Raw genomic sequence first — 27,374 nt, 5'->3', positions numbered from 1 at the left:
GAAAATCGATTGCTTGTGTAGACTTGGGGCAGCCAGTTATCCCAGAATGCAGATCAAATCACAAGCAGCAATGGTGGTGGTGTAGTTTTAAAATACCCCGTTTTTCTGTCACCAGCTACACTTTTAACAGTGTTTTAGCCGCGAATGTCGCGACGTATGTCTGGTCAGGTTGTCAACATAGAACATGTTTGCAAAAGTGCTCAGATGTTTTCAGAGATTTCACTAGCTCTGCTAACAGTTAGCATGCAGAGTGCACCGAGGGGGTTACGTTAACCGGTTTGTTTACATATTCCACTCTCCGTGTTCCACATGTTGCATTCGCAGATTCTCATTTTCACCGAACGATCGTCTCTTTCCGCCTGGTCTTGTGTCTCTGTGCTTCTGTAACATAAAGAACGAGCTGACATTTTTCTCACGAAACCAGCGATCAGCTCAGCAGACCCTCAGTTTACCTGCATGCATCCTCCTCCTCATCTGTCAGCTGTTTAACACCTGCTGCTAATTCAAGAAACACGCCTAGTTACCTGGTGATATTCACAGTTTAACTGGGCAGCCGGTGCTCGATATAACGCAATGTCAGCGCATTTTTCTGCACAAGATAAGTAAATATAGTGTTTTCCCCGAGCGCAGAGCTGCTGGAGCTCGTTTCCTTACAGAGCACTTTATAGGCGAACAGCTTTATCAGCGGCTGATGTCCAATCACCGGCACACAGCTTTCAAACCTCAGCTGAGTTTTAGCTCTCAGTGGTTAAACGCTGGACTTCATTCACTCAGGTTCTGTCTGTCGGGTCACGTTTACTTCGCTGTTTTATTTACAACTGAGCAAATCGGTTTGGCTGAGGTTAAAGTTACGTTTCATAACTGCATAGTTTCACAGACGTTTAATGGTTCACTGGCACATGTGTTAGACTGAACTATCATCTAAATATCATCTGTTTTTTAATAGTTATTCAACTGTATTCTAAGCACCAGCTGTCTGTTAGAATGTGATTTTTTTTCTCTCTCTGTTGGCAGAGGTATAAAAATGCGCAGGAAAATCTGACATGCATGGCGAACTTCACCGACGATATTTAGGGAGGAATAAACACACATCAAACATAAATGAACCATTTGTCTGTCTCCATAATTGAGAGAATTTTCTCTTCTTATGTCAACACTCTCTCTCTTTTTTTTTTCTTTTTTTTTGCTTTTTCGGTCATGTTATGTTTACCTGTCAAAGGCTTGTTACAAACTATGAAACACATTGTGCAGACTTCTGGATGTTAGAAGAAAACTAATACTGCTCATGAATGAGACTAAAGGCAGGAAGGTGTCCTTTAAAACTAAACATGTTAATAGGACCTCCCTGTTTATATCATAGTTTATGATATAGCACGTGTATTTCAGTAATAGCCTGCTGAGGCCACTATACGTGCTGGCCTCATATCAAATGTGAAGGCAGACTGAGTCTATGTTTGACGTTTTTTATATCTAATCTTCCTTTTCAAACATTTAAACAGCAGCGAGTCTGCAGCTGAGGGAATACAAATTCAAATTGTCGGAACAGGTTTGCTCGTTTCTTGGATTCATTTGGTGATTTATTAAATGTATAACTGTTATTCTAATCTGCTGCTGAGTCTCTTACACTTTTCTTTATGCTGTATATTTTCACGTCTCTGGAATAGTTGGCAGTTAGATAGTCAGCTGGGAAACTTTGTGTTAACTCATGGAGCTGAGGATATCGTGGATATGCTGACCTCGCTGCGTGGTGTACAGAGCGAGGTCAGCATGATTAATATTCACAATAAAAATATTAGCCGAACATCATGAAGTCTGTATGTGTTTCATAGTGTCGAACAACCTTTGTACAGTTAAAGCCAGCAGTTACTACATGACGGAAACACCAACGTTATCTCTTTTATGTGTTTATACACAGGTCACGCTGATTACTGAACAAAAACCCAAAGATCAGATGTTAAACAGATTTATTTGCTCTCTCTCCTCCTTAAACATGTTTTTAATGTTAGTTATAATTCAGAATTGGCGACTGAAACACGTAGGACACATAAGAACATCAGGAAATAAAACATCGATAAATATAACCTCAGTAAAAGAAGTCAGCGGGGGTTACTACAGCTGTGTACCGGGGCCTGCGCTTTGTCGGTGGGATTGCTTGCGAGGCGAGCGGGTCTATCCCACGCTTTGCCGTGAGACTGGGCAGACATCTCCGAAATCATCGAAACACTTTTGCAAAGAGGCTGTATCTTGACAAACCGACCAGACACATGAAGATTAAACCACTACATTCTCGGCTTAAAAAATATTAAAACGGTATTTGGTAACACACAAACAGGGTTTTTCAAAGCTCAGTTCTGTTAGCTTCCACATGCCGGTTGTTGTGTGCTAGAAACAATGGCCACCAGGCCTAAGCAATGGTTTTGACTCGATCAGCGTTAACCCCGCCCCCTGAGTTTGATGGGTGAGGCTGACAGATAAAATTATTTCATGATGAGAGCCAGGCGTCAGGACTGCCAAAATGAAATAAATAAATATATCATTAAATAATTAATGAAATGTGTCAATAATTAATGAAATGTGTCAATAATTAATTAAAATGTGAAATACATAAATAATTAATTAAATGTGTCAATAATTAATTAATTAAATGTGTCAATAATTAATTAAAATGTGAAATACATAAATAATTAATTAAATGTGTCAATAATTAATTAATTACATGTGTCATAACTATTTATTTAATTAATTAATTCCAATTTTAATTAATTATTGCCACATTTAATTAATTATTTAATGGTGTATTTAATTAATTCATTATGGCAGTCCTGGCGTTCCATACCGGCAGGACTGAGTACAGCTTCCCATACATGCTAGTCATCAGGAGAACTCAGATGGGTTTCAACTGATGTGAAATTCAATTCAGTTCAATTCAATTTATATAACCAAATCACAACAATGGCCTCGAGGTGCTTTATATACCGTATTTTCACGACCATAAGGCGCACTGTGCTAAAAGGCGCAGTCTCAGTTATGTGTGCCCTTACTGTATTTAACACACACATAAGGCGCACTGGACCATAGGGCGCATACAAGTACCGTATGCGTATTTAAAAATAAAGCGGGAGCAAACCTGAGTTCGGTACCTTACTCACATTTTTATTACCAGTAATCGTCATCATCAACAACACACAAGCATACAAGTGTGCATATTTAACAATAAAGCAGGAGCAAAACAAAGTTTGGTACTCACATTTTTATCATCAATCAAACCCATCGAAGTCCTCATCCTCTGTGTCTGAATTGAACAGCTGCGCTAAATCTCCATCAAACATGCCAGGTTCACTTTCTTCACTGTCAGAGTCACTTTCCGTGCCGTGCGGCTCCTCGGAAATGATGCCGGCTTTTGCGAAAGCTCGAACAACAGTGCCAGCAGACATGTTAGCCCAAGCATCTACAATCCATTCGCAAATTGTGGCGTAACTCGCCCGGCGCTGCCTTCCACTCTTAGTGAAACTGTGGTCTCCATCGGTCATCCATCGCTCCCAGGCCGCTCGCAGCCTTACTTTGAACAGGCGGTTCACACCGATGTCCAGCGGTTGGAGTTCCTTTGTCAGGCCTCCCGGAATGACAGCAAGCTCACAGTTCATTTGTTTCATTAGTTTTTTCACATCGGCTGTGAGATGGGCACGCATAGAGTCACAGATTAAGAGCGATGGTGATGCGTGGAAAAAACCACCTGGTCTCCTTACATACACCTCCCTCAGCCACTCTTTCATCATTTCCTCATCCATCCAGCCCTTTTCATTTGCCTTAATGATGATTCCTGCTGGAAACTTCTCTTTAGGCAAAGTCTTTCTCTTAAAAATCACCATAGGCGGCAGCTTCTGTCCATTAGCATGGCAGTCAAGCACAACAGTAAAAGAAGACTTTTCGTGCCCCGTTGTGCGTATCGCTACCGTGCTGGTCCCCTTCTTCTCCACAGTGTGACTCACCGGGATGTCAAAAGTGAGCGGGACCTCGTCCATGTTTGTGATGTGGCTGGGCTGGATGTTTTTGTCGCCGATGTGTTTGCTGCAGTAGGAGCGGAAGATGGCCAGCTTTTCCTTATAATCCGCTGGAAGTTGCTGCGCTACCGTAGTCCTGGTCCGGATGGAAAAATGGCACCGTTTCATAAAAAGTGAAAGTGAAACTGCTTTTAGCCGAATGGTGACCGTCGAAACGCTTCTCCCGCTCGTTCTTTGCTCGATGATCCACCGCTCGAGTCTTTCCTCCAACTCGGGCCACCTCGCCTTATGTCCGCGGAAACTCAGCTGCGTTTTCTTGACCTGCCGGAGCTTGTTTTCCAGCTTCCTCCATTTGCGAACCATCGATTCGTTAATCTTAAATTCTCTCGCCGCTGCTCGATTTCCATGTTCCTCCGTGTAGCTGATGGCCTTCAGTTTAAACTGTGCTTCATAAGCGTGTCTCGTTGCCATTTTCAGGGTTGCGCCCACACTTCACCCTTTAGCGTTCTCATGGTGTTCTCTACTACGTCCTCCTTACAACACACAGGGCGCACTGCGCTATAGGGCGCGCCGTACTTTTTGAAGAAAATCTAAGACTTTTAAGTGCGCCTTATGGTCGTGAAAATACGGTATGAAGATATAGACTTCAAAGGGAATAATGTAGCGTAAGAACGGTGTTGGTTACTGAATTAGAAAAAGAAAGCTTCAAGAGCAAGTACTGAAGCTCTATAACCAGCAAAGCCAATAAAAGGTTGAATTAACTTTTCCTCAAACAGCCGTGATTTTTTTTTTTTTTTAATTCAAAAACCAGAGTGGTGCTTTTCTTTGTTTTTAAAAATGGGAATTTTTACCAATTAACTGAGACACCCAGTCGTATGCTGTGCTTAAATACACTGTCAGCACACAGTGAACAAACCACATCTCCCTACTGCTGGCCAAGCAAGTCCATATACAGCGACATCCTCACGTGATTTGTGTCGTTTTTCTTTTTTTGCCCTTGCTTTATTTTTTCTCCACATGATACAACCTAAGCCGTGCAAGAATGATAAAAATGAACAGTTCCCCAAACACCAAGCAGAGGCAAACACTGAACACAACGATGGGTGCGGCACACACGCCTCAGAGAATATATCACTTTTCACTGGTTGTTTGGCTGGAAAACTATAATTATGGATTCGTACTCAGTGTTGAGCCGATGATGCCACTTCCACAAACTCTAGCAAACGGTGATTGCCTAAAGTCACATGGGCATGTCACTTCTGGAAATTCCCTCAGCAGCTGAACATGTCTGTGGTTCAGTTTCTGTTATTGAATGTGAAAAGTCAGCTTCCTTCCAAGGGAGACAAAAACACAGCTGTTAATGTGTCATCTTTGTCCCCTTTGTTGTTCGATAGATTCAGTTACTACCTAACTGTCTTGAACTTAATTTAACAAATAAAATGCTGTTCAGACTGCACATTCACAGTGTAAGAAAACCCCAACAATCATATGACCCCCTAATGAGCAAGCACGTTGGCGACAGTGGGAAGAAAATACTCCTGTTTGACAGGAAGAAACCTCCAGCAGAACCAGGCTCAGGGAGGAGTGGCCTTGAGTGAGGGCGAGTGTATGCACTAGTGGTTTTGTAACCTTTTTGTCTTTAAGCCAAAAGGCAACTAAGATTTCACGAAACACCTTTTATTCATGTGTGCGCAAAATATCCCCGTTTTATTTTCGGTGCTTTCTTCTAATAGCAGCTCATTTACGTTTGTTATAGTATAAAACTCATATTCATAGTCTTTTTAGAAACTTGCTGCTCCCGTTTAAGCATAAAATAGGCCACGTTTCTCATAAAAGGCATGTTTGGTTACACCAGGGCTCGCAAAATCGCTAGCCCGACGTCCCGGGGCTAGCGACTTTTCGAGTCGGGCTACCAAAATCCATCTCAGCCCTGCCCGTCAGGCTATCATAGGAAGGAAAGATATGTCAATGCTTTTGCATTCTTTCGCAAATGTAGCTGAGCAATTATGTCATCGGCATTGATGAGCCACTGTCAATATGTGAGACATGGAAATCGCGTTTGAATTTGCGCTTGTTTTGTGCTTTCACGATCCACTTCATGGACAAAAGAATTTATGTGGCTGGAATATGACGAGCTAAATAACATAATGCTCTGCCGGGTGTGTTGTGAGTTTCCCTCGATTTCTGAGTCGACAAGCGCCTTTGTTACTGGGACCAGTCATTTTAAGAAAGACCTCATCAGAACCCATGAGAAATGCAAGAAATGCATTATTGCCCAGTCTGCACTATCTTTCCCAGAACAAACACCGATTGCAAAAAACATACTAAAAATAAACCAAGCATAACAAGAAGTCCTGAAAAGGCTGTTTAGAACAGCGTACTATGTTGCAAAGAGTGAACTACCATTGGCAAGATTTAGCAGTCTTTGCAAACTTCAAAACGCAAATGTCCTAGATCTTGGTTCCACTTGCCTCTTACTGAACACCGATTGATGTTCTACACAGTTCTTGCAAGTTCATAGAAATTTCTGTTCAATTAGAACCAAATATTTGAGTTGATGATTGTAATTTGTTGTTGTAATTTGTGTTTTAAATATTCTTAGATTGATGTTGTGTTTCCTTTACAATATTATACTTTAATGTATAATATTGAAAAGGAAACAAAACATCAATCAAAAAATTGTCTTTTTTTTTTTTTTTTAATTCGGGCTACTTAAATTTATTTTGGGCTACCAAAAACTGAAGAGTGCCTGCCTGAAGGGCTACCAGTGATTTTGAAATTTTGCGAGCCCTGTACACGTTATGGCTTCAACTGGAATGCAGTCTAAGAAAGGCAGATTTTATTGGCACAGTGGCACAGGGTGAAAACTTCTCTGCATATCAATACAGGATTATAAATCAGGCTCAAGTCTGGGGGGTTTTATTGGGGGGGGGGGGGGGGGGGTGTTTAAGACCGCTTCAACACACCTTTAAGGAACCAAATTCTAAAAATGCTCGATCCTTTAACTCCACTCAATCTTTCATTAACTCTAAACGCAAAGCCATCCTTAAGGTCGTCTATCACATTTCTGAAAGTTCCCTAAAATATTACACAACTTTTTGACTGAGTAGTATCCTCCGTGACAAACTAAAATCCTCACACTGAAAAAGTGGAACTAAATTTTTATTTTCTGGCAATGTGGCAAAATTTCCTGTGACGATTGGATAAAAATAATTTTCCTGAACACAAAAGAACATTTGCTGTTGCTCTGCTATGACAGAAATAACACGTAGCCAATCGTAGCATTAGCATTACTTATGTAAAATATAAAAACAGGTGGCACAACAGGTGACCCACTGGCTCATGATCACTATGTCATTACTAAAGGAAACCGTAATGGCCTTTTGAAAATACAACATAAGAATGTAGCATAAGCAAAGCCTGCAAAGTGTGTTGCATCATTAGCAGCTACACAGAAACCCTTCACTTGTGCTCGTCCTCTGCTGTGTAGCTTGGCGTTTCCAGGGTGATAAGAAGAGACTGCAAATCTAATCAAAGTAAAGTCTTTGAGGTTCAGCTCAGTGATACATTATGCAAGAGAGGGGTAGCCGAGTGGACGGCAGGGGTTCACAAGCTGTAGCCCGGAAGGAGAGCAAACTAAAGAGTGGGTAGCATGAGAGGACACCATGCAGTTAGATAAAAATACCGAACCTGTTTAGCAGCAGCAACATGTTCAGCAATTTAGAAACAATGTGCTGGCTTTGAGAAGCCCATTGGACAAGACAAGCCCATTGGACAAGACAAGCACATCGCTTTTCATCAAGATAACAAACAACCAGCAAGTCAAGAGGGGGGAGTTTCAAACTAGATTCCCAGACAAATAACAGAGAGGACAGGGAGAGAAAAAACAGTAACGTGCACAGAGAAAATGAAAGTGAACAAGTGAGGCTTGAAAGGGAATAGCAGAGCAGACGAGGCAAACAGAGAGAAAACTCAAAGAGAAACCGAAAACTAATGTATCACATAACTTCTACTTTCTTGATGCCATGTCTATGAAACAAAAGGAGTCCTTGGTTGAATCCAGTCTGAGCTCTGTAAGATAACAAAATAAAGCCACAGTCAATAGAAGCACAGACAGCAGAGAAAGAAAAAAAGAAAAGAAAAAGATGGTGCTCAACAAAGATGGCTGACAAACTTGTGGTGGTGGCAGCACTGTGCAAAAGCAAAGTGAAGAATTATCAAAAAAAAAAAAAAAAAAAGAGGGCTGAGAGTTTGCAAGTGAAGGAAAATTTTAAAAAATATTCCATTTATCTGAAGCCTATCCCAGGTGCTATAGAGCAAGAAGGCGGGGTACACTCTGGACAGTTTGCCAACCTGGCAGGGCCAATACCGAGAGACATAACCATTTATACCTACAGCCAATGAAGGATCACCAATTAAACTAAACCCACAAACAGTCTTTGGACTGTTGAAGCAGAAGTACGTGGAGAGAACCCATGCAGACACCGGGAGAACAAAGGCAACACAGGAACGCCCTGGCCAGATGGGGGATTCGAAACCAGGACCTTCTTGCTGTGAGGCAACAGTGGAACCATCAGGTTGTGCAGATTCTGGTTGATGGTGGTGCAAAGCTGTTCTTAGTCAGGGGAGCAATTTGTCTGTCTACAAATATTCAATATGAATAAATTATTCAATTCAATTTTATTTATACGGCGCGAAATCACAACAACAGTCGCCTCAAGGCGCTTTAAATTGTAAGGTAGACCCTACAATAATACATACAGAGAAAAAAAATCCAACAATCACATGACCACCTATGAGCAAGCACTTTGGCGACAGTGGGAAGGAAAAACTCCCTTTTAACAGGAAGAAACCTGCAGCAGAACCAGGCTCAGGGAGGGGCGGGGCCATCTGCTGAGACCGGCTGGGGTGAGAGAAGGAAGACAGGATGAAAGACATGCTGTGGAAGAGAGAGATTATACAGCAAGTAGTCCCATGTTATGTTAAAAAAAACAAAATCAGAACAGGTGTTAGTTGTGCCGATTTCCCCAATTGCTGACCAGTGCATGCTCTGCCTCATACACTGCAACAAAGCATTGCCACTTTGTTACTGTGATGTTCAGCCCTAATTTATAAAAGATGAGAGGGGGGGGGGGGGGATTTCTAATAGGTACAAAAACTATACAACTGCCGCCAAAAAGCACCTTTCACTTAACTGAACTATTCAAAATTCCTGCAGAGGCTGCCAGATAATCTGCATCCTACTATGCAAAACCCATCAACAAGCAGAAAGGATGTCTTTTCTTCATTGTAGTGCAAGGAAAGCGGACAGCACAAAAAAAAAAAGAAAAACTCAAATGAATAAAAAAAAAAAAAAACCTCCACAGGCGAAGAAGAATGGTAAAAACAAGAGGACAACAATAAGGATGGACACGGGAGAATCTTGATTTGAGGTGGAGTGGAAAACAAAAGGTCAGAGAGAGAGAGAGATGTTAAGGGAAGAGAGAGGAGGTTGAGTTGGTAGAGAAAGTGAGTGGGCAGCAGCCAGGACAGAGTTTGCCTTTCTCTGTACGTTTTGTGTCCATGAGGGTTAATTTAAGAGTACAGAAGCAAATAGAGAAACAGATTCGTGACAGCAGGTTGGCACAGCTAAACTCCCTGGGCAGCTCAACTGTTGCGAATGCTGCTCTTACATATCAACATGACGGGGATGGAGGGCTAGGGGGGTGAGGGAAAAAATGGCTTCTCATTTGGTCTAATATTCCCCATCTCGTTTCATCCGAAATGAAGTTATTACACAATTTGTCAGTGCTGTCACAAAGCAGGTAATAACTGCAGTTTAATTGACTGCTTTGTCAACGCTTTATGTAAGGTGTGTTGGCGAAAGCTGCACTCCAGTGTGGAGCTGCAGAGCTGTGAATCCTCCGGCTGGAAAAAGGAACCGCTTTCTCACCCTCCCACACCTCCTCCTGCACTCCTACCACCATTTGCTGCTGACCTCTCAGGTCAACCAAGCCCGAGCCTACATTCCTTCAGCTGCAGTCTCTGGGGACGTTTCTTCCTCCACCCTCCTCTTACCACACGTGTTACTTCTGAACTCTCTTACCAAACAGCCACACACTGTTGTATTTTTATTTCTAAAGCCTCGTGATGCTTTTTGGCGGGTATGTAGGGTTTTAGCAACATGACAACAGGATGAATTGAATTTCGATCCTCTGTAGATACTATAGCACCAAAATTGTTTTACTGGCTCATTTTTTTATCTTGGTTTTTTGTGAGCGTGGCATCTCCACCTGAGCAAAAAGAGAAACTAAAAAGAGAAGAAAAAAAATCCATCTTGTTCAAAACCTCAGAGACCATGTTCACATTCTGCTACCACGTCTCAACAGAAAACAAAAAAAAGGCCATGATCAAATCCAAAACTATATGAGCAGATTAAAACATATTCGCAGGTGGTTTGAAATCAAATTCAAACCCAATAAAACCAAAAGAAACTCAGCTCAAGCACTCAGATCAAATTTCAAGTGTTTGCTTATTTTTTGGAGTCATTCTCCAGAGGATGCCTGTCTTTCAGGAAGAAGAACAGAGGGTAAAAAAAAATATATATATATTGGAGAGTAAAAAACAACTAACACTAAACTACCATGCATGGGAAGTTAATCCCCCCCTAAATAATAAAATGAAAATAAAACCAGCTGCAACAACATTGTGATTTTAGTTCCTGGACAGCTTCTCGAAATGATGCCACACATCAGCAGCATATAATCACTACAAGTGTCCAACCTCTTCAGAATTGCCCAGTTTCCTACAGTTTATACACCAGATATTACCAATGTTGCAAAAAACCTTTGGGGGGAAAGATCTAAACAGATGACAGGGTGAGCTGAACTTAAACTCTGATCAGATAACTTTGTCTCTAGAGATAATTGACAGTATTTCAGAGCTTGTCAGTTCAGTTCATTTTTATTTCAAACATTTCAAACATGTGCCTTCACAATCATTACAAAATATCATTCCATTATTTGTTTGAAAAGGAGTAGGCAGAAGTATTTACTTATTTGTCCCTCCCCCCTCAAGTTTTACCTCTCATTCATTTAATTTTTTTTTAGTCTTAAATTAAACAAACAACAGTGGATATCTGTGGTTTCTAAACAGATAATCAAAAGCTTGTTTGTAGTTTACAGTTGAATGTTGGCAAATGCAGTCCCTCTTTAGTTCTCACACCAACCGGTCGCAGCAGATGGCCCCGCCCCTCCCTAAGCCTGGTTCTGCCTGGTTCTGCTGGAGATTTCTTCCTGTTAAAAGGGAGTTTTTCCTTCCCGCTGTCGACAAAGTGCTTGCTCATAGGTGGTCATGTGATTGTTGGATTTTTTTCTCTGTATGTATTATTGTAGGGTCTACCTTACAATTTAAAGCGTTTTGAGCCGACTGTTGTTGTAATTTAGTGCTATATAAATAAAATTGAATTGAACTGACTTCTCCACACAAGCCATGTACCTGCATTCAACCACAGCCTGGCCAAAAGCACCACAAGCAGACTGCAAACAAGACAGCTTAAGGTACCAAAAACTCTCACTAACCCCGCTGCTATGGTCTTCCACAGGAAGACTTGCATCGAGCATTTAATAGCTAGATACGTAAAGATCCATGAAGTGTACACTGAGAAAAGAACATCGCATTGTTTGTGTTTTCTGAAATATTTAATTTATACTCAAAAATATGCAATCATATTTCATATTTTCATAACAGGTTACTTTGGACAGAGAAACACTGAGCGGTTTACGCGTTCAACAACAGATGCATCTTCCTGCTCAACGAGCTGAACATTATAACCTTCTTGAAAGCAGGATTTATTGCTTCTTTCATGACAGACTGCTGTATTAGCTTCGCTGGCTTTAGCAGGTAAAGTGAGCGTGTCTGTCAGAGACTTCTTTCAGCTAATTCACCAACAAAAGCAATGGTGCCAATTTGTCAGCCATAATCCAATATCTGCACATATCAGCAGCATTTATTAGAAATATTGGCCGGGGGATTAGATTTCATCCTGAAGGGGGGGGGGGGAAGCCTTTTGTGATTTAGTCAGCGTGGATCTTTATGTTTGTAAAAAGCTGAAATAAAATCTGTTAGATCAAACTCCTACAAATGCTGCGGCTTGCACCATTACGGTGATCCATGTCAGTGAATGGCAGATCATTGTCTAAACACTGGAAGCGCAGTCAGTCACTAAGATGAGATTTCCTGCTGTCATGGTGAGCACTGCTTTGTTGCTTCTTTGCTTTTTATGTCCAAACAGAGAAAGTTTCTTTACACTTATACTCCATCTCTTTTACTCCTTAGAAAATAAAAATTCTTCTTTGGGAGACTTTTACTTTGGAGGAGTGTCATGTGCTCCAATGACTTCCCAATTTTTGGAGGAAGACAAAAGCACCAAGGGGGCTCTGGGAAAAGGACAACAGCTGCTGCTGGCATGAACGAATAAATGTATACACACATATAAACTTAGAACAGCTGAGTGTACAAAAACACATAATGCATCTATTTTTTTTTTTTTTTTTTTTTAAGTATGAATTACTGTCAAGAGCATGTGGGCGTTTTGTTGGCATACTGCATATAAGAAGTATAAAGGAGCTGGAAAATGTATGTTTTCTAAAATAAACTCATATAATATCTTAATATGCGTTCTCTACTGGCTGATTGCTTGGTTGATTGATACTGGATTATTACAGCTGTATCTTGTCCATATTTCTCCAATATGAAAATCTGGGAAAGTTGCCTAATTTAGAAATGATGACAAAACAGAGTTTGGCTAGCGGGGAAGTTCAGACTAGGGCTGGGCCATATTATACCGTTCACGGTAATACCGGTATAATGTTAGGCAACGATAGGAAAATGAAATATCGCGATAGAATATGAGTAAAACGCGCATGCGCAGTGCCTTTGTTTTCATACGCACATGGCTGATTGTTGAGTGAAACAGATGAACCAGAATTGGGTTGTAAAAATGGTGCAACTTCCGTGATGTGGAACTGGTTTGGCGTTTGTCCATCAGTTACACGACAAAGCACATTTTTTTGCAGAACATGCAAACGGCCGTCGTTATTGTCGTATTTGTCGGACTAAGATGCTCTTAAATCTGGGAGTAATCTGGGTCCTAAACCCCCCTCTTCAGGTCAAACGAACACTGCAGCATCACTGAGAGTTAAAACTGTCTCAATTCTTTCATCTTTAATAAAACGATCAGCTTTGCTGCTTTACCAGGTGTAACTATGAAGTTTAACTTCCAGGCATCCATGAAAACAAAATGTATTACATTTAACGGAGTTAGAAGTTAGCAGGAAGCTAGCGGAAGTTAGCTCACTAGTTTCGCTAGTTACCTAAGCATGATATTGCATGTTCTGACTGAGATTTCTGAAAAAAATCAAACGTACAGCTCTGCTATCACTTCCAACATAAATGAAGACAGGAAACTAAACAGCAGTGACGTTTGTAGGGTTACTGAAGTTGGGCTAGCTGGTATATAATGATGTGCTACGTGATCGCTAGCGACACAGCTATGTTAGCATAACATAAACAGTGAAGCTGGAGGACGAACACTAACACTTTTCCACTTATAAAAGTTAACGTGAAGGTTCCTCATGGTTAGAGACAAATGCAATCGCATGGCAGGATGCTGTAAACGGACCAAACTTCAGTCAGGAGAACAACTGAGACAATCCATCCACAATACGAGGTTAGTCATTAATATACTGCAATAACATGGGAATAGAGCAGAATTCAACATTAATGAATCAATGTTACAGAAGTGGAGGAAGCAAGAAGAATGAGTTGAATAAAGTTTGATTTCCTGACTGCTTTGTTTCGCTTAATGTGCCTTATAATCCCGTGCACCTTATGGTCCGAAAAATACGTACTGCGCACTGCAGTTTAATGTTGCAAAGCACCTCTTTTTAACTTCAGTGAATATTATACATGGTTATGCTCAGGATATGTCAGCCCATTTCTACTGGAAATGCCTTTTGGTTAAACTTTCAGCAAGGAATTTGCATTTGCACTGTTGCATTTTTATAAAGCTTTAATGTACATAAAAACCAGCTTCTTGTTTAAGTGAAAATAAATGGAAGGTTGTCTTTTTGCGCTAGTAATGTTGTGGAGTTGTATTTTGTCTCGCATCAATTATATCGTCAGTTATATCGTTATCGCAAATTTTCAAATATATATCGTGATAAATATTTTTGGCCATATCGTCCTGCTCTAGTTCAGACCATCAGTTTTAATACTTTTAATACTGGGCTGCCAGTACTGTCTGCAGGACACAGAGTAACCCCACAGCTGGGCAGACAGTGGTGACCTCTTAGATACAAGTCTAAAAATTAAACCGGCCCATCCCATCCATTAGCCAGAGACCAAAGATGGACAGTTTTCCACTAAAGGGCCAATCGGTCTCATAATTACGAGTTGATCTGCTATAACTCTTTACTGCAGCTATTGCATCACCGCAGACTAGGGCTGCTCAATTAATCGAATTTTAATCACGATTACGATCTGGGCTTTCAACGATCATTAAAAATGACTGAGCCGATTATTAGCCCCTCCCTCATTTATCCGCGACACCTTAAAGGCCGGTCCGTGAAAATATTGTCGGGCATAAACCGTCCGTGGCGCAAAAAAGGTTGGAGACCGCTGATTAAGAGGACCTGAGGGAAGCTCGGAAAGCTAAGCAGAAGTTATTTGGAGAGGAGAGTGACTGCCGTTGGCTGAAAAGAGAGGTAAAAAAAACTTCAGTGGTGTTGCACACTATTTTATATTATTTTTTAAAGTCATTGTTAACCCTTTAAAGCCGGTCAGAGCAGCACGCTCCGTTTTGCGTAACTATTTTTAAATCCCTGTAGAACCTGAACCGTGTAAGCTAGCGCAATAATTTGTTTTGCATATGAAACCGGAGGAGTTGTACTTACATCTGATGCCATCAGCTTGTCCTCGGTCACGGTTTCGTTCCACATATAGCTTTGCAAAAATTGCATAAAAAGCGCTTGCAGGAACAAAAACATAATATTCCAGAAACACGCTTTGCCGTTCCTATCAGCTGTTCGTAACACTTCCCACAGTGAAATGATGCACCTGCTGTTTTCTTTGCAAATTTGCATCATAGGATTGTTTTTTGTTTTTCCTGCAGTATATAAAAATTGCTGTATCTCCAAAATAAAACTATGAAGACACTCAAAATAAATTTCCTGTGGTGGGAAACTATTTTTTGCAACTTTATTGTATTTAAAGTTTTGAGGGATAAACCTCTTAAATCTCTCCAAGTAGAAATATATGTAAACAAAACAAAAGCGATTTTCTATTTTTTTTGTAGTTTATTGCACTTTTTTGCAATTTATGTACTTACTATGCACTTAATGCAGACATATTATTAAAATATGGGCTATAACAGTTGTATTGATGTATAGCAACTTGAAATGCTCCCACAAATGGCACTACAGCATGTAAAAAAAATAAATAAAAATAATATAAGCTCTGGTGGACTTGGTTCTATAGTAGGTCTTAAAGGGTTAAATAAATATCGTCAAATAATCGTGATCTCAATTTCAGTGAAAATAATCGTGATTATCATTTTTGCCATAATCGAGCAGCCCTACCGCAGACTACAAGAACTGTGGCAGTTCATCATGCTGCTAACTCTGCAGGCAGGAATCTCCCAGTGTGGCATCTGCTGTTTATTTGTTTTCAGAGCTCTGAGATGCACACATAGACCGAGTTATTTCCCATTTCTCCCTTTTTTGCTTACAGAAATTTCAGTAAAAGTAAATATGGTTAAACATTTATTAGCAACAACTTGAAAAAGAACTAACATTTTGGAGGCCTACACACATCACAGCCCTACACACGCATGGAGAAAGCTGTAGACCAAGTGGGATACACTGCGAGTCATTTTCAGTTGGGTTTTATTTGCATTTAAAAAAAAGTAAAGTAAGTCTGAACACTTTCTTTTGAGCTTATTTGAGTAAAACTGGAAGAAAACTGGAAGCTGACGTAGTTGTGAGAAAGTGTCCAAGTTATTAAAGGTTGGTGTAATTTAATTAACACACATTTAAAAAAAACAAAACTATCTAAGAAAAGTAGGAATAATAAATATGCATGATGTCAACTGTAGTTCTTAGGAAGAAAATCCAGACTCAGTTTTCTGAGACACTGAATGAGTCAAAGAGAACTTTAAACAGCCTCTAAACTGTCGCTTTCACATGTAAAGTCAGACTGAACCCATGTGACAACAGAGCAGTAGACAGTCCAGAGATTTCACAATAGCAAGGGGTCAATAGGTGTGTGCTCCCTCCTGTATGGTCTACCCCAGTACTGACACAGAGTTGCCTGTTTTGTACAAAGTGTGAGAAACTTCAAACCTGATTCTTCCACTGGTGTCTGAAATGTATGAAAACAGCTTTGCACGCTCTAAATTAGACCCAGGAACATTGAATTAGGAGTTACTGTTAACACAACAGCTGAACAGCTTCTCATCAGTGTTGCGCACAGTGAAATGTTTTTGTCTGAAAACTCATGATGAACAAGCTGATGTTTAAGTTCCCAGAGCTTTAAGCAAAGATCAGTCAAATCAATACCAGAGTACCAGGAGGTGGTGGAGGAGTCATCAGTGTAATATTCAAAGAGTTTACTGAGAGGTTACTGCTTATAGAAAGGTAGGTGATTGTTCAGTTCAAAGAACAGAAAAGTGCAAATGGTTTAATGGATGCCAAAAATCAGTCATTGATGATATTATTTTAACAGGATTGAGTCATTATCTAACTCGGTCCTGAACAGACGTGGTGTGAGTCTGTGTCTCTGGTCACAGTATCGGTTAAAGACTCACCCTGGGCTGCCAGTTTTCATACTGCTTCTGCAGGTTGGCCCCGATGGTCTCCAGGGCCTTCTGTGGACTCATCGACAGAGGATCTGGGAAGCAAACACAAGAGTGTAAACACACTGCAATTAACACAGACACACATACAGACGCACACACAGCAAAGAAAATAGCCATAACTGAGGAAAACCACACAAGTCGATGTAGAACTAACAAACCAGCCATATAATTACTGCTTTAACGTTTAGTGATTAAGAATTCAGCCACGCCACGAGTACAAAGAAGTTGTTGAAGTTGTTCGTTTCAGCATCAAAGGGACATTTCTTATTAAATCTGAAGCGGGGTATGGAAAAATAGCAGCAGCCGCTAAGGTTGAAATATTGATGAGAGTAAATCAATATGGCATGAAGAAAAGCAGAATATAGATAAAGGACAGATCAAATTCTGCTCAGGGAGGAAAAAAAGATGTATTAGTAGGTTTTCAGGGGATAGTGATATGCAGAGAATGAAATCATTACTGTTCTGATCAATGAGGACTATTCACATTAGATCACACCACAACGGCCGCATTATTTTACATTATGTCTAATGTACATAATACATTTACAAACCATATATAATATTTTGTTTAGAAATGACACGAAAATAAGAAAGAATTTGACTATTCAGATTTGAATATTTGAAATGTATTGATCATAAAATCCTTTTCATTCAATGTTTGCACTTTGAATGTGCCTTTAATGACTTAAAATATTAGCAACATGCTAACAGGGGCAACTCCTCTGGTTTAAAAACAAAGATAAACTGTATTAAAGTCTAAGGGGAAAAGACCCCTGCACTTATTTGAATACTTCCATTAAGACTTTATGGTCTCAGTCACTACTTTTAAACATTATTTAATAGAACATAAACTTCATTTTGTAACTTGTGGTCCCATTAGAGCAAAAAAAAAAAAGAAAGAAAGGAAAGAAAACATGGTGTGTTTTAGCATGTGGCTACTTAGAGATGGACAAGTTTGTGCCGCATTAGCGCACATCGTCCCCAGATTCTCGTCCAGAACCACTGTTCGCTTGTCACATCTGGTTTTAAAGCACTAACAGGGCGACATCATAAACGCTCAGCTCTTCACTAACCAGCTATTACGTGCTCTATGGTCACAAGGCCTTGCTCTCTCATCTCCGGTTCAATCCCATCTGTGTCTACTCGGTGAATGCTCAGTAATATTGTCTCTGAACTTGATGAACATGCATCTTGCAACATAACGCTTCTGTTTATACTGCATACACTGGCATCACAATTTCCTGCTATGGTGCAAAGTGAAAGGCAGTTTCCACAAAACCGCACACACACACCAGTGAAACAAAAAGCAGATGTGAGGTTTTTGTTTTGTTCCCCTCCTCCCAATCTGCGTGTGGCTCAAACATCCATGAGAGATGAACACTACGGTGCATTTTAGGACGTCATCCCAGCCTTTAACACTTCATACACCCAAATGGCTTCTCACAAGCCGAGTGGCAGGTCTATAGAGCGACAGTGTCCTCAGAAGCCACTGAAAAACTTTCAGAAACTTTAAGAGCTGTGTTTCCACTTTAATGTGCTTGCCTGACTCCTAACAGTCAGTCAATCCCAGGGGAGCAAAACAATGTTTTTTGAGGTTCCCATTCAATGGAGACGGTTGTGTTTTTGTTCTATGTCACATTATATGGTTCCGGTGAGGGCAGACTGCTTCATCCCTGTGTGACAGAGACCTTATGAATTTAGCTCCCACGGGAAAGCTTGAGAATATCCCTGAAGTGAAAGTTCAAGTTTTAGTGTCATGTAAAAGTCACGGTGCTCAGTAGTGCTGAACACCATAACACCGCCTTGCTCTTTGAACCAAAATTATTTTTCACCCAAAAAAGGAAGAAGTCTGTGTTTCAGCCCAATAAAGCAGTTTTTCGATCCCTTTGATCACTGCGTGTACAGCAATGATAGCAACAACACCACTAAATGGCAACATGACACAATACAGAAATAACTGTATGTAACTGTATGAAATAACAATTCACGAAGTGTGTTCTTTGCATAGTATCTTGTCCAGCTAGTACAGGACCAACACAGAAAAATAACTACTAGCCAATATATTATATTGATATGTCGTAAATATTGTAATATTGTCGTTTTCAATAATCCAGAAAGCTGGCTGAAGCCAGATGTAAACAGTACACAGTTAAAAATGAAATCACAACTGTCGAGAAACTGATCGATGAGTCCGTGCATGTCTTGTTTTTTTTTGTTTTCTTGACCATAATGCCACTGATGAAGTGCAGAGAGGCTATACTGGATATAAGGAGAACACAAAACCTTAGGGAGGGCAGTGTTTCTAAAAACAATAACAAAAAAAGCACTATCAAACCCCTCCACACACAACTCTGCAAGAGTGTTGCATTGCTCAAATTTTGTAAGCGAAGAGCAAGCTTCAGCCCGTCTGCAGCTTCAAATCACAAAAACCTGCAGCTTTGACATGAAGCGAGGACAGAGGCTGAGGCAGCCACAGTTTTAATAAAATGGCACGTGTAAAACCAACTGTAACCCTGTCAGCTTACCAATTTGAATAACTTTGACAGGTTTTCACCTCAGCGCTCGGCAGCTCTCTAAAACGTGTTCCTGAGAGAAAACGCTCCAGGTATTTTGTACTGAAAACTAATATTTTTCTCCATATCTCTCCTCTCAATTTTATGACATTTCTCTACTGTCCACTCTTTTCTCTCCACACATTTCCCTTCAGATGTCTTCTAAGGTAACCCTTGTTACTGTCATATTTCAGGCCTGCTTCCAGAATAAGATGACTGGGTGCACATCAAAAGTTAGTGAGGCCGATCAGCGTACTATGGATAGTCCTGGAAAACGCCAGAAGATATTCTAATGGGTGTCAGACCACATCTGTAATAATAAACTGAGGTGTAAACACTCGTCATTAAGGGTACAGAGGTGGTCGTAAAATATCATCTTTATGAGCAGAAAAATCACAGCTGCACTAAATTAAAATTAAAATTTAAAAGCACTTATAATAACTTATCTGTAGCAAATATGGATAACGCAACAATCCCTGTAAAGAGATAATGAATGCATTAGTGTGTGTATGATATCCGCTTGTTCACATTTTAGTTTTTGATCCACATTATCTAAAGTGTGTCCAAAAATCATTGACAGCATTCACACTGAGGAAAACAAATGCCTGAGAAATATCTGTTTATTTTCACACCAACAAGAGAAGCAGGACAGTGTGAGAGCCTTTAGTGAAATACACGCGTGTCATTTAAGCTCAATAAATCTCATTATGAGTCTCTTTGATTTGTTTGGTGTCTGCGTGGACTCACCTATCCAGCACTCCAGTCTGGCGCAGGGGGAGGTCTTGACCACATCAGGTGGGTCCACTCCCACGTTGAGGCACAGCACCAGCGCCACGCTCACAGTCTTCATCTGGGGGCAGACGCAGAACACAATTCAATCCTCACACATCAATACACAAATCAAAACAGGCTGGTGGATTATTTTTAACACCATTAAATCTTTATTCATGAGAGAAAATGCCATGAGCACCCAGACTTGTATTCCAGTACATCCTGGGAGTTTTATCCCGGTACACCACAATCTGCTGCTGCAGGCCAATGAAGCTCCACTGGAGCGGTGAAGGTCAAGTGTCTCACCCAGGGGGAACCTAACAGCAGTTACTGAGAGAAGAGATATACTCTTTCCTTTGGCACTCTCTGCATCTGGTCCAGAAATTCCCAAGTCTGAAGCTAATGTTGGTGCCACACCTTTAAGGCAGCGGTCCCCAACCTTTTTTACGCCACAGACCGGTTTATGCCCGACAATATTTTCATGGACCGGCCTTTAAGGTGTCACAGATAAATACAACAAAATAAAACTAGTACCGGTACCGAAAAAAAGAAGATTTATTCATAACACACGTGAAAAGACCCAGGAAAACCGAGTAAACGATAAAAACAATAACAAAATAACGCTGAAAACCAATAAAAACCCTGAAAACTATACATTTCACACCTGAGCCTCAACTCTCGCGGCCCGGTACCAAATGACTTACGGACCGGTACCGGTCCGAGGCCCGGGGGTTGGGGACCGCTGCTTTAAGGAATCTAACCTGTGACCTCAGAGGTGTGTCAGCACACAGGTCACACTGCAGGCATGAATTTTGAACACTATATATATATTTAATGTAAGAGAGAACACAGTAGAGCCCACTACTGAGCGCTGTTACAGGGTGAAACTACTGCCCCGCTTTGCCTATAAATACAGTATATAACTGATAGTACCCCAACTATTATCTTCTCCATCGATTCTATTCTCTGTAGTTTTCCATTTAATTATTCGTTTTATTATTTATTTAATTATTTGTATTACTGTAGAAAGAGGGTGAGTCATGTGTTTGAAAATGCATATTTTGTTTTGCGAAAAACAAAATATGCATTGGACATGTTTATAAATCCCAATAAAAGTCTCACTGAGCATTGGCCTGTAGTAGAACAAATATATTAAATTAAGCCAGAAGACTTGCATCAAAGAAACTGACACCACCACTGGTAGGGAACACCAAAAAAGAAAAGAAAGAAAAGAAAACGGGGAACAAAAACAAACAGGCCATCAAAGCAGAACAACCATGAGCCAGGGGTTATGTGGCAGGACCTGACACATCAGCTTGATCAGGCAGGAGATGCTTCCAACAAGGCAAATTAAACATTTCACCAGCAGTAGGCAGTCACTCGTTCCTCCCTGTCAGTACCTCAGAGTGTCTTTTGTGTGCCACAGCAGACATCAAGCTTTGTGACATCCTGTGGTTCGATCCTGTAGCTCTAATGAGCTTGAATGAAGACACTGACACAAAGAGTTGACCTCAAAGGATTCTGACAGATAAAGACAGAATGATCAGCCGCCTAAACTCTTATAAATGCCAAAAAAAACCTATAACACCACTATCTGACACCAGATAAAATTTATGCAGCTGCACAGGAAGAATAGTAATTTTACTGACTATTACCAAACCTTTAATGGGCGAAACAAAATATTTTTCACAACTGCAAATGTAAAAACAGTCATTTGAAATGGTGCTAAATCATTTCAAATGACTAAATGTGACATTTGCACAGAGCTGAAGAATAACAAAAACTGCACGGCGGCATAAGTGACGAGCTATTGGCCACACAGCTCAAACTGTATTCTTACATTTAATATTACAGCATGAGGTTTAAAATAAAATATTCAACTCGCTCCTGTATAATTGTGTTTATTTTGGGGAAAGTAAGATAAAATTCTCCTTTCAGTCATTATTCTGGTAAATTTCAGACAAAACAAACCGATTTTTGTAACACTCAGTGTGACCTACATTTCTTAAAGTAAAAGTAGGAACCATTTTTTTAAAAAACAGACTCCCATTAGTTCCCAGAATTCATATTTAAACTTTAAAAATCATACTGTATACATTATTTATATTTTACCTTGTCAAATCAATAATTTCCCACCCTCTAAGTCTTGTGGTGTGCAAACACAGCTATGTGAGAACTTATCTTTTCACGTTTTGCATTTAAAATGCAAGCAGTGTCTCTGGAGCACATTGTAGTGGCTAATTATTCTTTGAGTTTTATTTTCTAGTTCAGTCTCGAGATTTCTGCTCCACAAGCCGACCTGCCTCTGTCACTGAAACCGCCCAGCAGGTCAAGTGTTTGTTGATGGTTTTGCTTGACCTGCGTCGAGTCACGGTTTCATCATCACGCCGCTCTGTGAATCGAAGCCGGGGGGGTGTTTGCTCTGAAACAGACGGCGCTTGAACTTCATAAGGCCCTGTGTGTCATCTTGGCTCCAATTACCTGCAGGTTAGCTACCTGCAGGGTTCCCTCACAGCAGCTCTGTGCCTGAAATCAGGTCAAACTGTGTGAAGTAAAATTTAGTGGTTGCAAAGCTTTGATGTCCACAACCACTTTTTTAATTAATTATGTGATCAGTTGTGCGAAACAGAAAGTTTGTCTCCAATTTACTCTTCAATTCTTTTCATAAGACTTTAATTCTTTATGTTTTACCACTGTTTTCCAATTGATGACAGCTGACTGCTACTACTTTCTCTACAGATTTATTAAGGCTTATTTGTGATTTAGCATCCAATAACCCAGCTAAAGCCGAATGTCTTCGCTTTTTTATGTTTCCTAAATCTTCTTTATTAATATGAAAAACAACAGATTATATTTCTCAATATATATTTTCTGTGGTTCTTTTGTCTGTTCTGTGAATTATTGCAGTGAAAAAGTCACTTGTATCATGTTCATAAATGATTAAACTAGTGATAAAACTCTACTAGGTTTACAAGGAGCCATTGATGGATTGCAGCCACACAGCATTATCGCCGCAGGCTAAATCCAGAAAATTCACGAGCATTACTGAGGGGGGCTCGATGACTGGCCAGCTAGGATCCCAGCGCGGGAGTTTTCCCCTCATAGCCCAGAGGTCTGCTGGATCTTTTACACACTTTATGCATCACAAACTGTTATAAATAAACTACAGTTTTCTGACAGCTTTGAGTTGGAGTGAAATTGAGATAAACAGTGGAAAGTCCAATTGGAAGCTCAAAAAGCACATGTATGTGCATCAGTGTTTTTGTAGTGAGTATTTCATGCGTTGTGAATTTCTACAGGGTTAGAAAATTCTAGTGTAGTGCATAACTATGTACACAATTACAGAGGTACGATTGTTAATTGCCAGACAGGCATATTGGTAAAATGGTAAATGGCCTGCATTTGTATAGCACTTTTCTAGTCCCTAAGGACCCCAAAGCACTTTACACTACATTCAGTCATTCACCCATTCACACACACATTCACACACTGGTGATGGCAGCTACATTGTAGCCACAGCTGCCCTGGGGCGCACTGACAGAGGCGAGGCTGCCGGACACTGGCGCCACCACCGGGCCCTCTGACCACCACCAGTAGGCAGACATGAGGTTAGTATCTTGCCCAAGGATATTTGGCATGCAGCCAGGAGGCAGCCTGGGATCGAACCACCGATCGGCACATTTCCATCAGAGTCCTCATCACCGTCAATAGTAACGGTTTAAGACGTGCCGCTATGTGCATCACTGTGCTGCTTTAACCATGACAGTCTTTGTGGTGCAATAAGAGTGTTAAAACCTCCGCCCAGCTTTGTGCACGTTTTTTTTCCCTTTTCTCTTGTTTACGACCCTTTTTGGCGTGAGTCTGAAAGGGATTTTTTCGTTTGTTACTGGTTCACATGAAGCATGGCCTGCAATCGAAATCCTATCATTTCCTTGGTTTGGACAGATATGCAGTGGCATTTTACGTACTGTGTCTCCACATTCAGACGGGATGCTTGTTGTTCGAGGTCAAAGTCATTCCTGTTGATTTTCCACAGCTTAGGCAGTGGGACACTTGTTTATGTGCACTGAATGGCATCGCTGAATGACTGCGTGCTCACGTACAACACCATGTAGGGTCAGCGGGATATTTCTAAGTCACCTTTGACAGCAAGCGATAAGATACCATCTCTGTCTGTACATAACTGAGCAGGGTTAAGAGAGCTGTTGTGAAAATAATTAAGGTGGCCTGTGCGTTCCCACTGGCAGAACAAAACACTGTTGTGATAGTGGGACTCAGCAGGACAAGCTCAACAGGTGCGCTCCTCCTTACACACAGATGAGCTCAGTTTCGCTTCACTTCATTCATTTCTACCCGAGCTCCTCAACCCACACTAGGTCCCACAAATGCGAAGTGATATAGAAGTTTTCTGCTTGGCTACACAACAGTATTCACAGAGTAGTCATCCAGTTGCTGTGCAGAACTAAACTAAGATGACAGCTCCATTACAGACATTGCATTGCTCACAGTGGCGTGACATTCCCTGACACTGAAAATAAGACTGGAAGGATTTAAACCTAATGAGGTCAAATCAATGAAATTAACAACAAAAACAAAAAACAAATCAAGTTTGTCTCTTTACATGAATGCAGCTCAGCTTTTAGACTTCACTTTTGCAGGCGAGCCAGATATTAGAGACAAACAATCTCCCTGATCTTATTTTGACAGTCACTTGTAGCTTGTTCACAGACCATTTATTTCCAACTTGGCTTTCCCGTCCAGCAGGCTTGTTGGCCAGGTTTCGACTGTGGCACTCACTGATATCGTTCAGCTGCTTCTCCAAAAAAAATGAGCTACACGCACGATTAAAGGTACTCCAACGTCACTGTACTGTAGTGGTGCTAGTGAGTACTTGGCAAATTAAAGTACTTGGAGAGTCCAAAGCTGAAAAGTTCTTTCGTGTGCATTTATAAATGCATCTTTAAATCCAATGATATCGCATCAAAGGGGCTTAAAGTATGCCATTACCTCCCTTGTCACCACATCTAGACCATGGTGTGGTTTCTTGGGATGCACTCTATAAAGATTTTTTACGTCCTTCATCTTTCAAAGAAGGATGGTGGCTTTCCTTCAAGCGTAATGTCCCCTGACACACAGCTCAGGACTCAAATTGCAGAAAAGTCAATGAAAACTCGGGCATTTGGAAAGCTATACATTTATTATGTCGGGTTTCCGATTATCTTGTCCAAACCTTCATATCTTTTCATCTAAATCACTTAAAGATAAGAAGCATGCAGTTATTTCTTCTGCTGGGAGTAATTTTACTCTGTTAGCACAACAAAAAACTGTGATCTCCTTATGTGATACACAAGTGCATCTGCCATTTGAATAAATATAGACGACTAAAAGCGGCTGGAGTCCGACTGCCAAAACAAGGTGATTTATCAGCTAATGTGCAGCAAGTGTAGGCAGTCCTGCAAAACACCTACAACAACGGCCTGGGAAAGGACATAAAACACGCCACAAAGATGCCAGCTCAACTGGGAAGACCCAGATCAGATTTGCCCTTTTTAAAATACAACAGCTGAAATGGCAGCACACTTTAGAGACATTAATCCAAAGTCCGGAGAGAGGTAAAAAGATGTTTCTGTTATAGCAGGTAAAATGTCAAAGAAAACTGCTGAGAAAACTTTAAGGTAATTTTTTTTTTCTTTTCTTTTTTTTTACACCACCAACTAACAAACGCCAAAGAAAAGCATCAGCCTTGTCAGTTCAGGAAAACTGCAAAAATGCATATAATTAAGATCATAGTGTAAACAGCCCTGATGAAATTATTTGTTTCCATTCAGCTTCCCACGCAGATAATTTATAATCCATTCAATACAAATTTGCATGAGAATAATGGAGATGAATGAGGGACAGCGTTTCTTTCTGTTCCAGCTCAACACTGCGATACAACATGGCATTTGAGTGTGACAGTACGCAGATGTGCGCCAAATTATTTCTACTGATTTATTCCACTTATTATCCAATGCACAGTGAAAACAAAGACCAGTACTCCTGCATCAATTTGGTTTTTTTGGTTGGCCATCAGATATAATGGTGTCAATCTTCATGTGGCTTGTGTAAATGAGTTCCTAGCCTTGGGGTGGTGGTGGTGGGGCTTTCAGGCCTAATTGTGTAATTACTACTGGCATAAATAAAGTGAAAGTAACTTATTTTAAACTGTGAAATATCGAGGTGTCCTCATTCCCTTAATGTTGGTTATTTGCTGAATGGAGACCACGGGGACAAACATGAAAGTGCAGAATTTGCAGTTCCTTCAAAGGCTCAAAAGGAAAAAAAAAGTCAAAGCTCACAGAAAAATGCCAACTTTACAGCAGATATATTAACAGACTGGTACCTAAAAAGTAAAAATTAAAATATAACAAGCAAAAATACTGCCAATCAACGCCTTTGAAACAAGTTGTAAGTCGAGTTGTATTAAGGCCATTATAGCAGGTCATGGCCTCTTTGAGTGAAAGATGTAGCTGTTGGGAGTTTGGTTACTCAGCTGAAATATTTTTAGTTATCTGACAAATAATATGGCTTGCTGTGCAAAAATATATACATACATAGCATTAGCTGGTAATTTGTCCCTACATAGTCTTTTATTTACAGTCAAAGACATTACACACAGAGATATAGAACACAACAAACTATATAAATAGGCATTCATTCATTTTGTTTGTTTATTGTTTTTAATGTGTGCTCATCTCCTGAGCTCCATCAGTGGATTATCAACAGTCATCGACTGACAGGTGATCATATATTGGGAGCTAGATTTGCATTTAAGAATGACCTTTATTCAGTAAACATCGCACAAATTCATATTGATCAAAAAATGAGGTCAAGTATTTTCAAAGAGTTTACACTCCACGTAGTAATAATGTTCTTAAATGAACTTCAATAAACAACCTTGTTGGTGATTAAACCAGGCCGTGCTCTTCTAACATGTTTACTTGTGAAGGAATGAATCATCAATAATCATTGATTTTAAACTGTTATGTTGAATGCAAACTGTGTACAAACACAAACTTGAGTGTCTGTTACACTTTGATCTGGACTATATTTCAAAGGTCTTATTTGTCTGGAAGTAATATTAAGGTATTATTAGGTGCTTCAGTATATACATAT

At 40.3% G+C, this 27,374-nt stretch overlaps 1 protein-coding gene across 1 annotated transcript in view; it reads right to left on the bottom strand.

The window, feature by feature from the left end:
- rptor (regulatory associated protein of MTOR, complex 1) overlaps positions 1-27,374 on the bottom strand; it is a 209,728-nt gene that overhangs the window by 167,742 nt on the left and 14,612 nt on the right. The window contains exons 3-4 of the mRNA XM_085355198.1: positions 20,196-20,298; positions 16,846-16,928 (exon numbers count right to left, since the gene is read on the bottom strand). Of these exons, the coding sequence (XP_085211324.1) occupies positions 16,846-16,928; positions 20,196-20,298 (186 nt within the window). The remainder of the gene's footprint in view (positions 1-16,845; positions 16,929-20,195; positions 20,299-27,374) is intronic.

This window comes from Diplotaxodon limnothrissa, linkage group LG6, assembly GCF_057381915.1.
Source record: "Diplotaxodon limnothrissa isolate DT_005_m linkage group LG6, D_limnothrissa_male_GT1.1, whole genome shotgun sequence".
Classification (NCBI taxonomy): domain Eukaryota; kingdom Metazoa; phylum Chordata; class Actinopteri; order Cichliformes; family Cichlidae; genus Diplotaxodon; species Diplotaxodon limnothrissa.
The sequence above is the reverse complement of the archived record's forward strand: the minus strand, read 5'-3'. Positions and strand labels throughout refer to the sequence as shown.